Genomic DNA, 17,676 nt, shown 5'->3' on the forward strand with positions numbered 1-17,676 from the left:
AGAAACCTTTGGTCCTCCCCATGCTGCGGACGACTCACGTAATTCCTGGCTATGGATAGGCTCCCTGGGGCTGATGGGAGTTGCAGTTCAGCAACATCCAGAAGTCGCCATGTTGGCTGGAGGATGTACAAAGCTAGAACCAATTCTGAAACGGAAGGAGGAGGAGGAGTTTGAATTTGATATCCTGCTTTATCACTACCTGAAGGAGTCTCAAAGCGGCTAATATTCTCCTTTCCCTTCCTCCCCCACAACAAACACTCTGTGAGGTGAGTGAGGCTGAGAGACTTCAGAGAAGTGTGACTGGCCCAAGGTCACCCAGCAGCTGCATGTGGAGGAGCGGGGAAGCGAACCCGGTTCACCAGATTACGAGTCCACCGCTCTTAACCACTACACCACACTGGCTCTCAGCAGATGCTCATGTTTATTATCGTGATTAAAGTTCAAGGAGCAGTTGATACCTTAAGGTGGACCAAGATAAAAATCATAATCTTGGTTACGTAATTCCCAGCTTCACAAACCTGCAGTTTCATCACGCCTTGACCAAACTGGACAGAGAATCCATCCACAAGCCATGCCAAAGTTGCTGACGGCGCTGCTTCTTTTACTTGTGCAAGATCCATTCGAGGCCATCATTCTAGTGCCTCTGGATTTAATTCGTTGCAGGAATACACATGCTTCCCAAACCTTCATATTCAAGGATTTAAGAACCGCAGAGACGCATCCATAAATTGTCAAATGAAGAGAAAGCTGCAGAGATCTACTATACAAAACTATAAAGTCTGGGTCCTGTGATGTTAGCGTTGCTTTTCCTTCTACTGGGATCTTTCTCGTAGCCTCGCATGCATACAGGCAGCAATATAAAGGAGAGTTTGCTCTGTACAACATGCTTTATTATTATACACTTCATTTCTGGATAGCTGTATCTTGCCTTTTAGGACAAAACCCTCCCAAAGTGGCTTACAGCTCAAAGCAATTAAGCCAGAGTACATCACAGTAAGCAACATTTGGAAGCGTATCAGCTGTAAACATTCAGCCAGCAGAAAATTGTTCAAGAAATGCCTTGCAATTAAGAAACAAAAGTGTTTGGAACCAGTGTCCACAGACAGCAAGTCTAGTGGAGATCGCAAGGAAGTAAATTCCAGAGGTGCCATTGGGCTGCCACTAAGAGACACGGTGCCTTGGTGATGAACTACAAATCTGCAAAACTGTGAATTGTGTAAACCAGAAATGATTTCAGCTTCCAGGCTCCATGCAGCTTGTAAGACACTGAAACAGGGTGAGGCCCTACAGATGTGATCCTTTCAATTTAGGGAAGGGCTGTGGCTGAGCATCTGCTTTGCATGTTGAAGGTCACAGGTTCAATCGCTGTCATCTCTAGGTAGGACTGGGAGAAAGACTGTGTCTGAAACCCTGGACAGCTGCTAATGGAGCATAGACACTGCCAGCCTAGCTGGACCAATGGTCTGAATCTGTACAGGAGTTGTGAGTCCCAACAACAGCTGAAGGCCCATAGGTTCCCCACTCCTGTCTTAGAACATGGGATAGCACTCTTGGAAATGGCCCATGCTTCCTTGCAAGACACAAGCCTCCCTCCCTCCAGTCTCATGTCCTACATGCAACATCCTCACATGCTGACTAAATCGGTGGGAATTTCTACAGGCAAAGGCACCAACCTTTGAAGACTGGGCTTCCCCTCTTTCATGGTATAGCAACAACAGCTAAATTTACCGTATTTTTCGCTCTATAACACGCACCCGACCATAACACGCACATAGTATTTAGAGGAGGAAAATCCGTAGGCATGCCACCCGTAGGCATTCCCTCAATAACACGCACAGACATTTCCTCTTACTTTCTAGGAGGAAAAAAGTGAGTGTTATGGTGCAAAAAATACGGTAAGTGGTGTACTTCTGGTCTCTGGACATGCCACCTTGTGACTGGGCCTTAATTCAACCTGAGGGCCACCATATCCCCATTTGGGCAGCCTTCCAAGGATCACATGTCATATGGGACCAAGGATAAACATGGACACAACTTTTTTGTACAGTAGACTTCATACACTTCTTTTTGTCCTCCCCTCCAGGCTAGCAAGAGGCATTGTTCAAGTTCAAGGACATATTCCAGCCTGGCAAAAGCACACAAGGTGGATGTGAGGAAAGGCCGGGGAGTGGCCTTGGAGGAGCAGGTGGTCTGGGAATTGTCCCAAGGGCGAGAGAGAGAGAGAGAGAGAGAGAGAGAGAGAGAGAGGACCCTCATTGCTGCCTTAAATCAGAATCATCTTTGCATAGCCCAAGACCATCAATTTCAGGAAAAACACCAGAATTTTATTTTTTGTCTCTTTTTTTTTAAAAAAACCAACAAAACAAAACCTAATACAGGTGTGAGAGCCCAAAAAAAATTGAAAGATCCAGTGTGTTACATCAATTGAGAGAGGAGTCAGGTATGGCTGGTATGTTAGTGGGAGCAGTCATTATCTTCACTCAGCATTCACTGGTTTCTCCTACAGGAGAGAGAGACACAGAGAGAGGGAGAACGAGATAGCACAGCATATTTAAGATACCTTCCTCTTGCCAAAGCAGAATTCAGAACTGTCTACCTTCCTTTGCCCAAACCTGTGCTGAACAAAGTGTGCACATGAACACACACACACCATTTTTACTGGTGTTATTAACACACTTCCCTCAAAAGTTCAATGTTTTGCCTCACAAAAAACCTCCAAGTTTCACTTTAGTTGTGTGTGTGTGCGTGTGTGAATACAATCCTTGTAACTGGTTACCAGTTCACTTCTGTGCCCAATTCGCTGTGCTCACTGTAGTGTTTGAAGCCCCAAACGACTTAGGCCCCTAAATATCCAAAAGATGCCCTCCTTCCCTACAGACCCCCTCAGGTGTTAAGATCAGCAGAGGAGACCCTCTTGGTCATTCCATGGCCCTTAGATTTTTTTAAAAAAAAATTTGTTTGTGTGTCTTATGAGAAGGCATTCACCAGGGCAGCCCCTAAGTTGTGGAATTCCCTCCTCACAGAAGAGTGCCTGGCACCTTCATTATCCAGCCTTCATTGTAGGCTGAAGGCATCTCTTCACCCTTGCCTTTGGCACGATACATATATTTTGGGATCTCCTCTAGCTCAGACTGTAACTTTTTTTCAGAGTGTTTTTAATGTAAAGTGGTACCTTGGTTCTCAAATGCCTTGGTACTCAAACAACTTAGAACCCAAACACTGCAAACCCGGAAGTAAGTGTTCCGGTTTGTGAACTTTTTTCAGCCGAACATGCTCCATTTTGAGTATTACACTTCTGATTTGAGTCCCACACTTCCGTTTTGAGTGTTATGCTGAGATCTGTCTGTTTTTGCTATTTATTTTGCATTTTTGTTTTGCGGCTCATTTTTTTTGTGACTCTCTGGAACCTGGTTTAGCAACTGATTGATTGAATGATTGTGTGACTGCAGTACATTGTTTATTGCTTTCATTTTATGGATCAATGGTCTCATTAGATAGTAAAATTCATGATAAATTGCTGTTTTAGGGGTTGCTTTTAAAAGTCTGGAACAGATTCATCCTTTTTGCATTACTTTCTATGGGAAAGCGCGCCTTGGTTTTGGAATGCTTTGGTTTTGGAACGGACTTCTGAAATGGATTAAGTTTGAGAACCAAGGTACCACTGTAGTATTCTACATTGTTGTGACCCGCTCTGGAACTGTATGGCGATGGGTGGGTAATTATTTCCACAGCCGTTGCAAATGTACCTTGGGTTTTGCTTCAGGGCAAAGATCTGATGGCATCTTTCGCAAGCCAAAAAAAGCCTCCTGCTCAGGCAACACTGCAGCCAAGCCAACTCTGCAGCTACCACCAGAGGGCAAAATAGTTAAATGCACCCCTCTGCTCTCCCATCATCTCCCTCACAATACCCTTCTCACAGGGTGGATTCCAACAAGGGGCAGGGCACAGCACTTTTTTAAAACCGGCAACACAGGATTGGGATTCTTTACATGACAGTTCTGGAGGTAATGGCCATATGGTATTTCATGCCCAGATGCTGCAAGCATTTTCACGGTTCTCTTTTCTGCTGCAAAAACTATTCCCGCTTAGAAATTTCATTTGGGACCTCTGTTCTCCATTGGCCTGGTGCATGCGATGGAGGCCACTCAGGCTTCCAGGCTGAAGTTGCAGCAGCTTCGCATTCCACCCATGATCCGCTTCAAGAAATGCTAATCTTTGCAGTCCCCAGCAGGGGTGAATAATGGCATTTTCAGTAGACTCTCTCCCCCCCTCCAATCACTTCTCCATCCCCAAAGAGCAATTACCTGCAAGCGGGAGCTTTTGCATGGTGTGGACACTACAAAGGAAGAGGACAAGTTAATAAGGTTGAAGCCACAGACCATCATCAACATTCCTCCTTCCAGTTTTAAGATCGCTAGAATAGGACTTTACTTTCTTCAGAATCATACCCCTTCAAGTTTGCCACCTATTAATTTGCCACCCACAGTGCCTGCCACCTCCCTCCTGCTACCCTACGACCTATGGGAGCGATTTCATCATACCTGTTTTTCCTCTTAGGTTTGCATTTGCACTTTCCACCTGGGAAGAGAGAATGAAAAACAGCATAAGGATTTGGCAAATTAGCCATCAGCAGCGGCTGACAAAATGCAGGTGTCTTGCATAAGGTTTGCACGGGGAAGTGAGACCTGCCCCGGCCCTCTGGCATCTCAGGGAGCAGGGGTGGGCAGGGAAGACCGTGGCCTGAGATATTTGGAGAGCTGCAGCCACAGAGACTCTAGGCTAGCCTTCCCCAATTGGCTGCCTTTTGGATGTTTTCGACTACAACTTCCATCAGCCACAGTCAGTAGAGGGAAGGGGGGAGTTGTAGACCAGGGCTCCCAGTTACAGAAAGCTGCCATAGGCTACAGAGGCCAATGGTTGATCTGATATATGGTATCTCTGTGTGATGGAGCTGGCTCAAAGTGGGATATGTTGTGTTCCCCTTCCCAAAACAGTGCCCCCCCTTTCCAAGTTAAGGTTGTCAGTAGACAAGACTGATCAAGTTATTCCACAACTGCTTCTCCTGGTAGTAAAAAATACGACAATAATAAATTAAATAACTATCCATTTGCTGCTCTGTTTGAAGAGCAAAAATCACTCTGCCAGAGGATGATGGGTTGTATCCAATGTAGTACTAAGTTAAAGTCACTTAAAAGGTACACAGTACTTGTTCCACTACAAAAATGCTTTGTTCCAGAGCAACTGTGCTGCACAAGAAAATGCAACAGCAGGTTGCTGGTAATGTCATTGCACTATAGATTGCAGAATCCATGGCACTGGATCCCTCTGTTGCTCAATGCTGGAACTCGGCCTTGTGATAGCAGGCAGAGAATATTGGACCCAAGCCATTCTTAGTAAGTAAATACAAAAATAATAGACGTATTGAGTTGTATCCATTGTTAGTCATGCTCACAGCTGACATACTGAAATTAAAGGACACGGTTAACTTGGGTACATTCGTTTCAATGGGTCTACTCAGATTTTAACTTAGTTGGGTCTACTTAATGGGTCTACTCAGATTTTAACTTAGCTGGGTATTATCTGTCAAAAAAAATCGTGCTGCGGCGGCAGGGGTACTTGGACAGTGAGCGATAAGGTTCTCTCTAAAGACGAGCCTAAACTGAAGCAGCATATGTATTTCATTTTCTAAAATGATTTTACTGTTGCTGTTACTATGGGTGCAGAATCACAGTGGAAACCATTCTATCTGAATAGCAGCACTGAAAATATATGTGAATGAACATCAATCAATCAATCAATCAATCAATCGGGTGTCTGTGGCTGAAACACTTCATACTGCCACCCAGGACTCCTTTTGGAGGAAGGCTGGGGTATGCATTCAATAAATAATAATTAAATAATAATTCATTGCTATTGTGATCTGCCTTAAGATCTGCATGATGGGCAGTGTAATTTTTTTTTTGCAAATGAATAAAATGCCGCAGGGTGAAGGCACCTATGATTGCATGCTCCTCCACACAGAACAGACCTCTTATGACAGAAATGTTCTAAGCCTAGCTTTCTATAGAATGTGCCAGTTTTCTGCATGGAAGGATAATTGGTGGTGCTCACACATCTCTGCACTGCAGTGGTATAGCCCAGACACAGATTTAGCACCTAAGCGAGAGCGAAGCCAAACTGTATAAGCAATTGCCAATAGCCTCTAAACCAACGCTTCCTCCCTCCCACCCCACAAATTTCTGCATTCACTTACTCAGCAGGATAACAATTCCCAGAAAACAGAGTACACCAGCAACGATCAAACCGCCAACACGCAGCGAGTACCAGTCTGCAGGAGGAAAGAGGAGAGGTTTGGTCTTGTCTAGGATACTTGCATCTTCACTCCATTCTCTCCCACTAATCTATAAACCTCTTTCCCACCCACTCAATATCCACCAATCAGGGATGTTCTGGTGATTTTTATTAGGCAGAGAGTTATGGAAGAGTTGTCTTAAGGAACTACTCAGTGGGAAACATTTAGAAGAACTTGTAGTTGTGATCAGGGGTTGCAGGGGGTAAATACAGAATAGGACTAAGGGTTTCAAGGAGCTGGGGTGGATGTGTTCCAATGTACGATTAGCACTCTTGCACACAAGACAAATGAAACATGGCAATTCCTTCCTATTGTAAACAAGTACGCCATCTGTTTATGTACAATTGCTCTTGGCCAGAAGATTCAGGATGGATTATACGGTGCTGCCAAGAATGACTCAAACTTACCATAATAAAAGGGGCTGTTTGGATCTGAAGAGAGAGGAAGAAAGACGTTAGAACATCCTATCCTAAGGATTCACACCTCAAAACAGCCCTCTTCTAAGAACCCAGGTGTGTTGCTGACTGTTCTTTGAACACAAAGATCTCAGGGTCTGGGTTGGTTCATATGGAGAGAAATGGTCCTCAAGGTATTGTGTTCCAGAGCCATTCTGAACATTGGCCATGCCAACTGGTGTTGGAAGTCCAACATTTGAAAGACTACAGGTTCTCCATCCTTGTTAAGGAGCCCCTTTGCCACAACTATAGCAGTATATACAAAATAACCAAAAACAAACATGGGGTACCGACAGCTACTCACCAGTAGGATCATTGGCTCCCAGGACAGGGAACGCTACAGAAGAAAATGAAAAGAGTTATTGTAATTTGATAGCATAACTACAGCTCCCCAGCTTTCAGTTCCCTTCTCACAGCTGCCCTTTGCAGTGCAGAAGCCTAACATGGTTAGGTTGTGGAAGGGCATTCCACCCACAGCTCTCATTGGCCCTGAACAGCATTAAGATACAGGCACCCGCTTCAGTGCCAGCTTCACGGGGCTGGGGAAGGGAAGGGAGCAGAAGATGAGAGGACAATTCTGAGAACTTTACCAGCCAAGAGAAGCAGCAGGATCTCCATGGTGGTGGGTTTCATATTGGTTTGTAGGGATAAGCAGAGCTTTGTGAGGAAAGAAGATGGAGAGAATTCATTTAGTTTTCTAGTTTTTCCAGTATTTATACCCTGCCTCTCCACCCCATGACTTCTCCCCCCCAAACCAAGGCAGCGTACATGTACTTCCTTCTTAAGCAGTCTCCCATCCAAGAACAGACCCAACCCAGACCTGCTTAGCTTCAGCAAGAGTGGTGGCCTCACATGTCTTCAGGCCATATCCTTGGGACTAGAATGGAACTGTATATATATATATGCCATTCACAAGAACATTTGTTCCATTTGTGCCCCACTTCTCCCAGAGGCTGAGGCGGCAAATGGATTAAGCTTCCCTGCGAAAATCTCTCAGCCCTCTCCCTGCCTTTAAGAATGTAAGAAGGCCCAAGGAAACTTGTTCTCACAATATTTATTATTATTATTATTATTATTATTATTAATACCCCGCGCATCTGGCTGGGTTTCCCCAGCCACTCTGGGCGGCTCCCAACAAAATATTTAAAACACGATACAAGATCAAACATTAAAACCTTCCCTAAACAATTGCCAAACTGATGCCTACGAAAAGCTTGAAAGCTGGACTTGAACCCAACTGACCATGGGTGTAGCCGAGGGGGTGGGGTGGGGGGGGCACCCCCCCATTTTCTACAAAAAAATTTGAAAAGCATTTAAAGTACTCAATTAACTGAGGCTCTGCCCCACCCCAGCAGAAGCTTTAGGGGGCAATCTACCCCCCCCCAAAAAAAGCTCAAAAAACCTTTTGCCCCACCAACCAAAATCCTCACTATGCCCCTGACAGTGAAGATGGAACAGCCCTATCCTCTGTGATAATGTGCCCACTGCCAAATTCTTTGCAGATTCCATTGCTGGGTTGGCCAGCAACACAACCTTATTTAGCTCAGTGATATAGTGTATGCTTTGCATTCAAGACCAGGCAGTACGTGATGGGGAAATCTTCTTGCGCAAGACTCTAGAAAGCAGATGCCAACCAGTCGCAAGAGATGGGGGGGGGGGGGACGTTGTATTTTACACAAAATAATAATATTATTTTTTATACCCCGCCCATCTGGCTGGGCTTCCCCAGCCACTCTGGGCGACTTCCAACAAAATATTAAAATACAGTAATGCGTCAAACATTAAAAGCATCCCTAAACAGGGCTTGCTTCAGATGTCTTCTAAAAATCATCCCTACAGTACAACCTCAGGTTAAGTATTTAATTCGTTCCAGAGGTTCGTTCTTAACCTGAAACTGTTCTTAACTTGAAGCACCACTTTAGCTAATGGGGCCTCCCGCTGCTGCCGCACGGCCACCACACGATTTCTGTTCTCATCCTGAAGCAAAGTTCGTAACCCGAGGTACTATTTCTGGGTTAGCGGAGTCTGTAACTTGAAGCGTATGTAACCTGAAGCATATGTAACTCGAGGTACCACTGTACTGAAAGAGAGTGAAGCGCAACAAGCAAAAGCGGTCTGTACTTGGGTGGCATTCAGAACTCTACAGGGTTACCCAAGCCAATCAGAAAACAAAATTAGGACAGAACATTCCAAACCAAACATACATTCTTAGCATTGCTTTAGACCTCCAGGGTGCCCAGAAGGGCCAAAAAACCTGATGCTAGAGATAAGTAAATAGAAAGTGTTTTCCAGTTACAAGTTACTCCAATGTTTATGGATCAACAGGGCAGTCAAGCAAGCTACAGCACCAGAAGATTGGGGACAGGAAGAAGGATATTGTCTTAAAGAGACAGAACTGTGAAAAGCAGGTGTAAGTTGGGAGAACAGGGTGATGGTTACAGGATTAGAATCATTTAATCAGATGGCAGCTAGTCCTCAGTGGCATTTAGACTGTCACTCACAGCGTGTGGCAGGGAGAGCAGAGTAAAGCAAATACGTAAGGGATGGTACTTTACTGAGAAATATTTACAAATTCTTTTGGAAAGAGTGGACTAAAGTCAACTGTGTGATGCCGAGACAGAGCACTAATAAAATTAGTTCCAGCCTCTTCATAGCAAACGCTTTCAGCAAAGCCCAAATCCAGCGTTTTGCAGAAGCCAAAAAGGTGCTGCCTCTACTTGTTGATGTCAGAGTGGAAGTACCAAATGTTTGAGGCCTTGGGCTGCTATGTTACTGTTAGTAGTACCTCTCTGGCAACAGCTTCTATTAGGAGGGAGAGAGACAGTGAGTCACCTGGATCAGGTAAACTCATTCTGGTTGGCCTGGGAAATAACAGGCTGTGATTGGCTGGAGGTTCTAGTCAGTGAAGAAAGGGCAAGTTAACTGTCAGTTGGGAAAAAGAACACCAACTGCTAAAGCTGACGAGGGGTGGGAAAGCTGAGGGAGAAGTGGATAGCTGAGGCCTTAATATTAAGCTGTTGCTGGTGAAGAACAGAAGAAGGGAGCTGGTGGCTGTGTTAGGCTGAGAGGGAGCCTTGAGAAAAGGTCTGACCAGAAGATTACGCAACTGGGTTTTAAGAAACAGCTAAACTGTTTCCCTGTAGGCAGAAGTACAACTGCAAGGGCTTTGGGGTCAGAGGAAGATTGTCCTCACTAGGGCTGGGCAATATCTGGTTTTCAACATCATGATATATCATCAGCTAAACATCGCAATACAGTCATACCTCGGCTCCCGAACACCTTAGAAGTCGAACGTTCTGGCTCCCAAATGATCAAAAACCGTAAGTGAGTGTTCCGGTTTTCAAACATTCTTTTGGGACCCAAACATCCGAAGGGGCTTCTGCAGCTTCCGATTGGCTGCAGGAGTTTCCTGCAGCCAATCAGAAGCCGCACTTTTGTTTTCGAACATTTTGGAAGTCGAACGGACTTCCAGAATGGATTTTGTTTGACTTCCGAGGTATGACTATATCATGATACCGAAATAAGGATGGTGCTATGCAGAGACATTGGCTGGCTTCGTGGCTTTTCCCACATCATGATTTTTGCATAGCACACACAAACAACCCCCATGAATAGTGATATATTGCCAGGTCAAAAATTCCAAAACAAATATCACGGTGTGAACTTCAAACTGGTTTTGGACAATATATTGATATATTGCCCCGCCCTAATCCCCAGTAGCAGAACAGGGTTGTGAGTAACTTTGGCTGGAGTGAATGTTTAGGGAACCGAAGGCAAAAAGCCACCTGGAAGCTGGGTGAGTAACAGCATTTCTCGAGCCCTTGGAAACTATCACCAAGCATATTTAAAGGTAAAGGTAAAGGTACCCCTTGCCAGACTCTGGGGTTGTGCGCCCATCTCACTCAAGAGGCCAGGGGCCAGCGCTGTCCGAAGACACTTCCGGGTCACGTGGCCAGCGTGACAAAGCTGCATCTGGCGAGCCAGAGCTGCACACGGAAACGCCGTTTACCTTCCCACTAGAAAGCGGTCCCTATTTATCTACTTGCACCCGGGGGTACTTTCGAACTGCTAGGTTGGCAGGCGCTGGGACCGAGCAACGGGAGCACACCCCGCCGCGGGGATTCGAACCGCCGACCTTTCGATCGGCAAGTCCTAGGCGCTGAGGCTTTAACCCACAGCGCCACCCGCGTCCCAAGCATATTTAAGACCCCCAAAATAAATACCAGTGTCCCCTTATGTACATAACATCCCCCTGATAAACCACCTTACTCATTCTGACTCCAGTGTTGGTTTCAATCTCACATCTAGGCTACGAGGAGTCTTTAAAACATTCTAAGGGAATGGGTGGCAGAAGGAAAGTGTCACCAAGCACAAATATCTAAACATGCATTTATAAATAATGGGAATGAGAAAAGAGTTTCCCCATAAGCTGTGGCAGACCTTGGCATCTCAAATTTCAGTGGAGCCCTGTGCAACGACAAAATCCAGCAGCCCCTCCATCTCTCGACTTACACTGGACATCATAGTTGCAGCACCCTAGAATTCCTGTGCCTGGTGCGACCGAATTGGTTGCACTCCGCTAGACCTGCCTTTGCTGTAAGGGGCATAATGACAGTGAGGGGGGTGGTCCGAAGGAACATGGGCTGGGGAGAACAAGGGCTGAATAGAGGGGTCTGGAAGACCTCTGGCCTGCTGCTCCCCCCGCCCACACTCTACTCCAGAGTTTCCCAAACTTTGGTCTCCAACTGATTTTGGACTATAACGCTGATCATCTCTAGCTACCAGGACCAGTGGTCAGGGATGATGGGAACTGTAGTCCAAAAACAGCTGGAGACCCTGAATCTACTCCATCAAGAGGCACAAGCTACTCCCAGCAGGGTCAGGGCTGGAGTCAGATGCAGTCAGCACAAAAGGCGCAAGGCTCTCTTGTTGGCAGTGAAGTTAACTCTTGATTCAAGAAATGGCACAGAACTGTCTTCCGTCCCTTCCAAGGCTCCTGGAGGAGTTTCCCAAGCAGTCTCAAACTGTGTCTGCACACCTCTTTTCTCTCTTCCAGTGTCCTCATTATCCTGCTTATTATTTCTTGGAGACCAGTGGGTGGAGGAGCTTATCACAGCAGGAGATGGAGACTCCAGGGATTCTCGTCTGCTTCAGCCTGCTCCCTGTCACAGGTTCCTCCTGCTCGCTAAAACTTGTTGTCCCTTCAGCATCCAGCACCTCCTCCCCATCATCCCCCTCTGACCTCTCCTCAGTGTCCTACCACCAATCCCTGGGCTCTGAGCCTCCTTCCTCAGGGACCTCCCTTGGGGGTCCCCCAGCTGGTGCCTCCTGAAGAGTAGCTTCACTGAGGAAGGGTCAAATGTTGAAGATAAGTGCACCTGAAGAGATCCATGCATCAATATGGCCCAAGAAAGCTCCCAGGAACCTGAGAAACTGAGTTGAAAAGCAACTCTGGGGAGAATGTTGGAGCTGGACTGGGAAAACACATTACCCAGACCACAGAGGCAGAAGGAGCTATGTGCTTATTGTGGAATGGCTACAAAGAGTAGTTAATGGCCTTTCACATAAATTCTACAGATTCAGACGCCACTGAACAGCAGTAACCAATGCAATGCCCTCCAGATACTGTTGAACTACAAGTCCCATTAGCTCCGGCCATGTTGGCTGGGACTGATGGGAGTTCAGTCCAGCAGAAATTGGAGAGCACTAGGTTGACTACCCCTGCCTTAGAACATATAAGCACTAACTACTCGGTACCTACCTTGTGCCAGTGGGAAACAGATTAGAGCCGTCACAAATGTGATGCAGGAAACAAATCTCAGAAACAAATGGTTTATTAATGGACAGCTCAGGACGGAGAGCAATATTGCAAGGAATGCTGAATGTAGCTGCACCTCCTGCGTCCAAATTCATTGGGTGCCAAGGCAATAATCTGATTGGCAAGTCACAGAACAATGTCTTCCTTGGAAATCTCCAGTCACTAACTCATTATGACAGCATTATGAAAAGCAAACAAGTTTCGGCAAGTTCAAGGAATCTGCTCCGTTCAGAGCCAGGGCTCATTATGGGACTTCTAGCCCCAAAATTAAGCACATTTTTTAAAGGCTCAGGATTCAATCAGAAGCATGGTTTTAAAAGATGTGGGGTTTGCCAAAAAGTTCATTGTTAGTACTGCAACAGAATTCACTGCCACAGAACATTGCAATGGTCAGTAGAATACTTTTAAAAGGGATGAGACAAATTAATGAGCGTTGGTGCAGTTTGGGTAATTTAAAACCAGCATTCCTCATCCTGGTGCCCTCCAACGTTTTGGACTACAACTCCCATCATCCCTGGCCATTAAGCCATGCTGGCTAGAGCTCATGGGAGCTGTAGTCCAACAACATCCAGAGAACACAAGGTTGCAGCTGCTTAGGAAAGGCTGGTCGACAATGACTGACAACAGCGCTCCAGAGTTCATAAAAGTCTTTTGCAGTCCTGCAAAAGGAGATTCCAAGGATTGAACCTGGGACCTTTCTCATGCAAGGGATGTGTTCTGGCCCTGAGCTACATTTATAGTATTTACATAGGCCGCCCTACAACAAAGTTTGCAGTTTGCAAGAAGTGGTAACTTAAAATCCAATAATAAAAGTAAATAAACACACCATAAAAAAACAGTAACAGAGTGCAAAACTGCTTAAAGCTTACAAGAGATTTTAAAAGCTTGGAGATATAAAAAGGTCTCCGCTTTACAGGGGCCACGATAACAACTACCTGCACACAGAGAACTGTTGCATCAACCACAGAAGCAGTTCTTATTGCCTCTGAAGGTGCAACAGTCTTTACGGTGGTACTTCAGGTTACATACGCTTCAGGTTACAGACTCCACTAACCCAGAAATAGTGCTTCAGGTTAAGAACTTTGCTTCAGGATGAGAACAGAAATCGGCCTCCGGCAGTGTAGCAGCAGGAGGCCCCATTAGCTAAAGTGGTGCTTCAGGTTAAGAACAATTTCAGGTTAAGTACGGACCTCCGGAAAGAATTAAGTACTTAACATGAGGTACCACTGTATTTGAAATGAAGTTGCACCAGGACTGAATGAAAGACCAAAAGCATGTCCCGAGACACACAGAGCTCTGAAGCAGAAAACCCCAAACCCCGTCTTCAAAATGCGAGTCAACAGCGTGCATGAAAACACCCCAATTCCCCTTCCTGGGCAGAACCCGTCATCCCAAAGATGATGCCTTTAAAAATAATAAGCAGAATTAGGAACAGCTCTTCAACAACACCAGTGAATCTACAGGCACCTTTCTATTTCAAGAGACCATCCATTGTTTCAGACCACAGAAATGAGTGATTGCCCCTTATTCCAGAAACCCTATTTCCAAAAGCATCCATTCTCCTAAGGACCACAAAAAGCAGTGACAGCCAAAACGGAAGCAATACAAACCAACAATGTCAAAGTCTAGAAAACCTATAAAACACAGGGATGCTTAAATCACTGCAAACTGCGGGCCTCAAATCAGGGATGGGGACCCTGTGGCCCTCCAGATGTTGCTGAACTACAACTCCCATCACCCTCTCTCCAATGGGTGAAGCCAGTGAGGGTTGCAGTCCTTAACTTATCATGCTCTGTTGCTATCCCCAGCCTTGTTTTGTGACATTTGGGGGGAGGGTTGATAAAAGTGTTACCTTACTGTAGCTTAGGGATTAAGCCTCTTCAGTAATTTAAATGGCTGTTTAAATGTCAAAAGGAAGTTTCTTCCTAATTTTGCAATTCACGGTTTTGCATAATTCCATTTTGCATATGGAATGCATGAGTATTTCAAGAATGGGCATGCAAGCACATTTTCTTTGCTAACATATCCAGGCAGAAGGTGACTAGTCCTACAAGCATGCCTAGTGAAGGGTTATTTTGAGACCTAAACTGAGAAGTCTTGTCCCTGCTACCCTCTGAGAAACACTGCTGCCATTACCTGCAAGAAATAGTGCCTGTCTAGAGACTGCATGGCTGCACCTAGAGTGGCAGCTATATAATTACTACCATTAGTTCCTGAAACCTACCCCCCAGCTCCTGGGGAACTGACTAGTCTTGCTCTTTCAGCTATCAGCAGCAGTGAAGCAATTATTTGCATTGCGACAAAGGAATTAGATTCAACTGGTTTACGTGCAGTGCAGGAATCTTGCATGAATTGGGGACTCACAAAACACACTGAAGTACTGTGTAAATGGGACCAAAGTCTCAAAGCAAAGTCTGAAGATCCTCTGCCAGACACTCACTCACTCTCTCTCTCTCTCTCTCTCTCTCTCTGTGTGTGTGTGTGTGTGTGTGTACCTGTGCATATCTATAAGGCAAAGCCCTTGTGTTTCTATGAAAACATGGATTTTTTTTGTCACTCACGGTGTTCTGGAGTTGTTTTGTGGAGCTGTATATAATTAATTTTCAGGACTGGTTCAAATCTGAACTGCAGATGCATATTCCATGTGAGAAGAAGAAGGGGACAGTTTGCCTTTCAATTCCAGCTCCTTTCTGAATCCGTCTTTGCCAGCTGAGTCCCCAGCAGGCTTCTCATTGTCGGTGAGGTCACAGACACTAACCAATAGGTGCTTTCTGACACACAGGCAGCCACATTCCAAAGAGGAGCACATCACAATGGCCCACCATCTGAGAACGGAGGCACATTTCCCAAGCAACCTGTTGCAGTCAAGGAGTCCAGCCTGACTAACATTTCCAGCATCAAGTAGAATGCAGCCATTTTAAGTTGCAGCCAGCAACAGGCATAAAGGGGGTCTATTTGCACCACTGAGATGTAGAGATGGAGAAACCCCCCCTTTCACACCATTGCCCTGGCAGCCCAGTGGGGCCTTCACTTCAGCTCTGAAGTTCAAGCTGCTCATTACTTCTGCCTCTTTTTGTCCCCACAATTATAACAGCTTCCAAACGGAACTGCTTCCCTCTAGGAAGAGGCCTGGATCCCACACAAGTGATTCAAAACCACACCAGTTGTTGCTTCCAGATCAAGATCAGTTCCAATGGGAAGGGCACATCCCAGCTTTGCTCATGGCGGCCGCTCCAAAATTATGCCCCTTCCCTACCATAACTAAGGAGCAGCCACACAAGTGCCAATCTATGTCAAACGGATCAGGCAAATAAAATGTCTGCACAACAAAGGCAACAGGTTACCCACAAGGCGGCCAGGGGTGGCACGGGCTGGAACCAGTCCCTCCCTCAGCCTCCCATAAAGGGACAGAATTGTGCTCATCCAAAATCCAGGGCAATGCTGGGTTTTACCCCCTTAGAGAAACCATGTAGGCATAAACACACTATTTTTGTATAAGCCCATCTGAAATAAGGGCTAGCATGGAGCAGCTGGTCTCTAGAAAAGGGAAACTAGGATGAAGCACAGAAAGCTACCATACTTTTAATGCGCATCATGATTGATGTTTTTGTTTTGCTTCGTGAGTTAAAGCAGCTCTCGGAGAAGCGCTCCCCGCTTGCTTTTTTTTTTTTTTTGCAGAGAGAGAGAGAGAGATACAAAGAACACGCTTATTCGGGTCTTACAGAGCTGCCAGGACCTGGTCAGATGAACTGCTCTTTTCGCTGAACAATTCCCAGGCGGCCCTAATTTCAGGGGAGAACTTTCAGCTTGGCAGCTCTGCTCAGAAACAGCCGCGCGCACACGCAAGGAGCGCACGATGCTCTTTTTCTCTACCTTGGTAAAAGAGAGCAAAGTGCAAGCCTGGGGCAGCCGCGCCCAAGCCGGGGGTTGCAAGAGAGCCCCACGGTGGGCAACCAAACCTTCCCCTCCGCCAGGAGGCCGGGTCCCGATCCTGCTCCCCCCCCTCTTCTTTCCAAAGGGCCCCTCTACTCACCCCGTCTGCAGAAAGGCCAAATGCAGGCGAGCCAACCCGACCCGGAAAAAGCCGAGGCGGGGAGAGGCCCTCCTTTCCCTGACTAAACAGACCTGAGCGCAGACCACACCCAAGGCAGGTGAGGAGGAGGAGGAACAGGTTTGGCTGCCGCGGGGAAGGGAAGGGCCGCCTTGGCCCCCTCGCCTTTCCTCTGCAAGGGAACAGACAACCCGGAGCTTCCAGCCTCCTGCCAGCTCGGAGAGGCGCCTCGATCCTTCCCTTCCCTTGTAGGAAACGAGGCAGGGCCGCTCGGTTTCCCTTCACAACTCACCCCCTCAAATAGGGGTCCTCCTCTGGCTTGAGACAACCGTGCCTTTCATAGCAGCGTTTGTGTATCTCGCAGGGGTGAGGAACCTGTGGCCTGCTAGCTAGGACAGCACCCCTGGCCAGTGGGCAACGCTGGCTTGAGGAGGTTTAGTGTCCCAACTCCACCTGGAGGGCTGCAGGTCTTCCTCCACTTCCCTACAGGTTTTGAATAATGAGGGAGACCGCTGCATCTGTTGGATTTCCGTCTGCCACACAGGTGTTCACAGATGCCTGACGTACTCCTTTCTCTTTTGCTGGTAGGTCTTCTGACCACCTTTTGTCCTAACAACAATTATTGGGCTTCAGTGCCTATCAGCCCTAGTCAGCGTGGCCAATGAGCAGGGGTTGATGGGAGTTGTAGTCCACCAAGTTCCCCATCCCAGCTATTCATTATCTCAGCAAAGGTAAGATTTGAATTTGGAGCTCCCTGATTCACAGCTCAGTCTTCTCAGCCATTTTCACTAGATAGACTCTCATTGGTTGAGTACGGCCACTTTCTGCCTAGTGTTGGGAGTGATGGAGAAAGCTGTATCTGCTGGTTTTCCTGCAATTATCAAAGGCGTAGGTGGCCTATCAGGGGAAATTGCTGCATTAGTTGGGGGGGGGGGTTGAACACCAGGAATCCAATGCAGTTTAGATCCCCAAATCAACCTCTTCCAGCTGAAACAACTTT

General features: G+C 46.4%; 1 protein-coding gene and 1 long non-coding RNA gene across 5 annotated transcripts; one reads left to right on the forward strand and one right to left on the reverse strand.

The window, feature by feature from the left end:
* Positions 1-63: 63 nt before the first annotated feature.
* On the forward strand, positions 64-2,344 carry LOC310850087. The gene is made up of 3 exons (XR_014567212.1): positions 64-168; positions 409-1,729; positions 1,901-2,344. It is a non-coding gene; the product is annotated as an uncharacterized lncRNA (long non-coding RNA).
* On the reverse strand, positions 2,303-16,855 carry LOC310850078 (FXYD domain-containing ion transport regulator 3-like). 4 transcript variants are annotated; one of them, XM_083751190.1, is made up of 8 exons: positions 16,659-16,855; positions 7,398-7,464; positions 7,112-7,144; positions 6,760-6,783; positions 6,254-6,328; positions 4,542-4,578; positions 4,305-4,336; positions 2,303-2,500 (listed from the first exon to the last, which is right to left on the reverse strand). In XM_083751190.1, exons 2-8 carry the CDS (start codon positions 7,438-7,440, stop codon positions 2,481-2,483), a joined length of 264 nt encoding a protein of 87 aa, XP_083607316.1. In that variant the 5' UTR covers positions 7,441-7,464; positions 16,659-16,855; the 3' UTR covers positions 2,303-2,480. The 4 variants fall into 4 exon arrangements, with proteins under 4 accessions (XP_083607316.1, XP_083607318.1, XP_083607317.1 ...); XM_083751192.1 differs by lacking the exon at positions 16,659-16,855 and adding an exon at positions 16,348-16,460; XM_083751191.1 differs by lacking the exon at positions 16,659-16,855 and adding an exon at positions 15,187-15,346.
* Between the last annotated feature and the right edge of the window lie 821 nt (positions 16,856-17,676).

The sequence above is a fragment of the Podarcis gaigeae genome (genome assembly GCF_964106915.1).
Source record: "Podarcis gaigeae genome assembly, chromosome: 8".
Taxonomy (NCBI): Eukaryota; Metazoa; Chordata; class Lepidosauria; order Squamata; family Lacertidae; genus Podarcis; species Podarcis gaigeae.

Excerpts from the sequence above, each read along its gene's own strand:
- LOC310850078 (XM_083751189.1), bottom strand. The coding sequence starts at position 9,658 with ATGAGTTTACCTGATCCAGGTGACTCACTGTCTCTCTCCCTCCTAATA. Across the intron at positions 7,465-9,592 it reads TAGAAGCTGTTGCCAGAGAG|CTCTGCTTATCCCTACAAAC; the intron begins GTACTACTAACA and ends TTCCTCACAAAG. Across the intron at positions 6,784-7,111 it reads GGGAGCCAATGATCCTACTG|ATCCAAACAGCCCCTTTTAT; the intron begins GTGAGTAGCTGT and ends CTCTCTCTTCAG.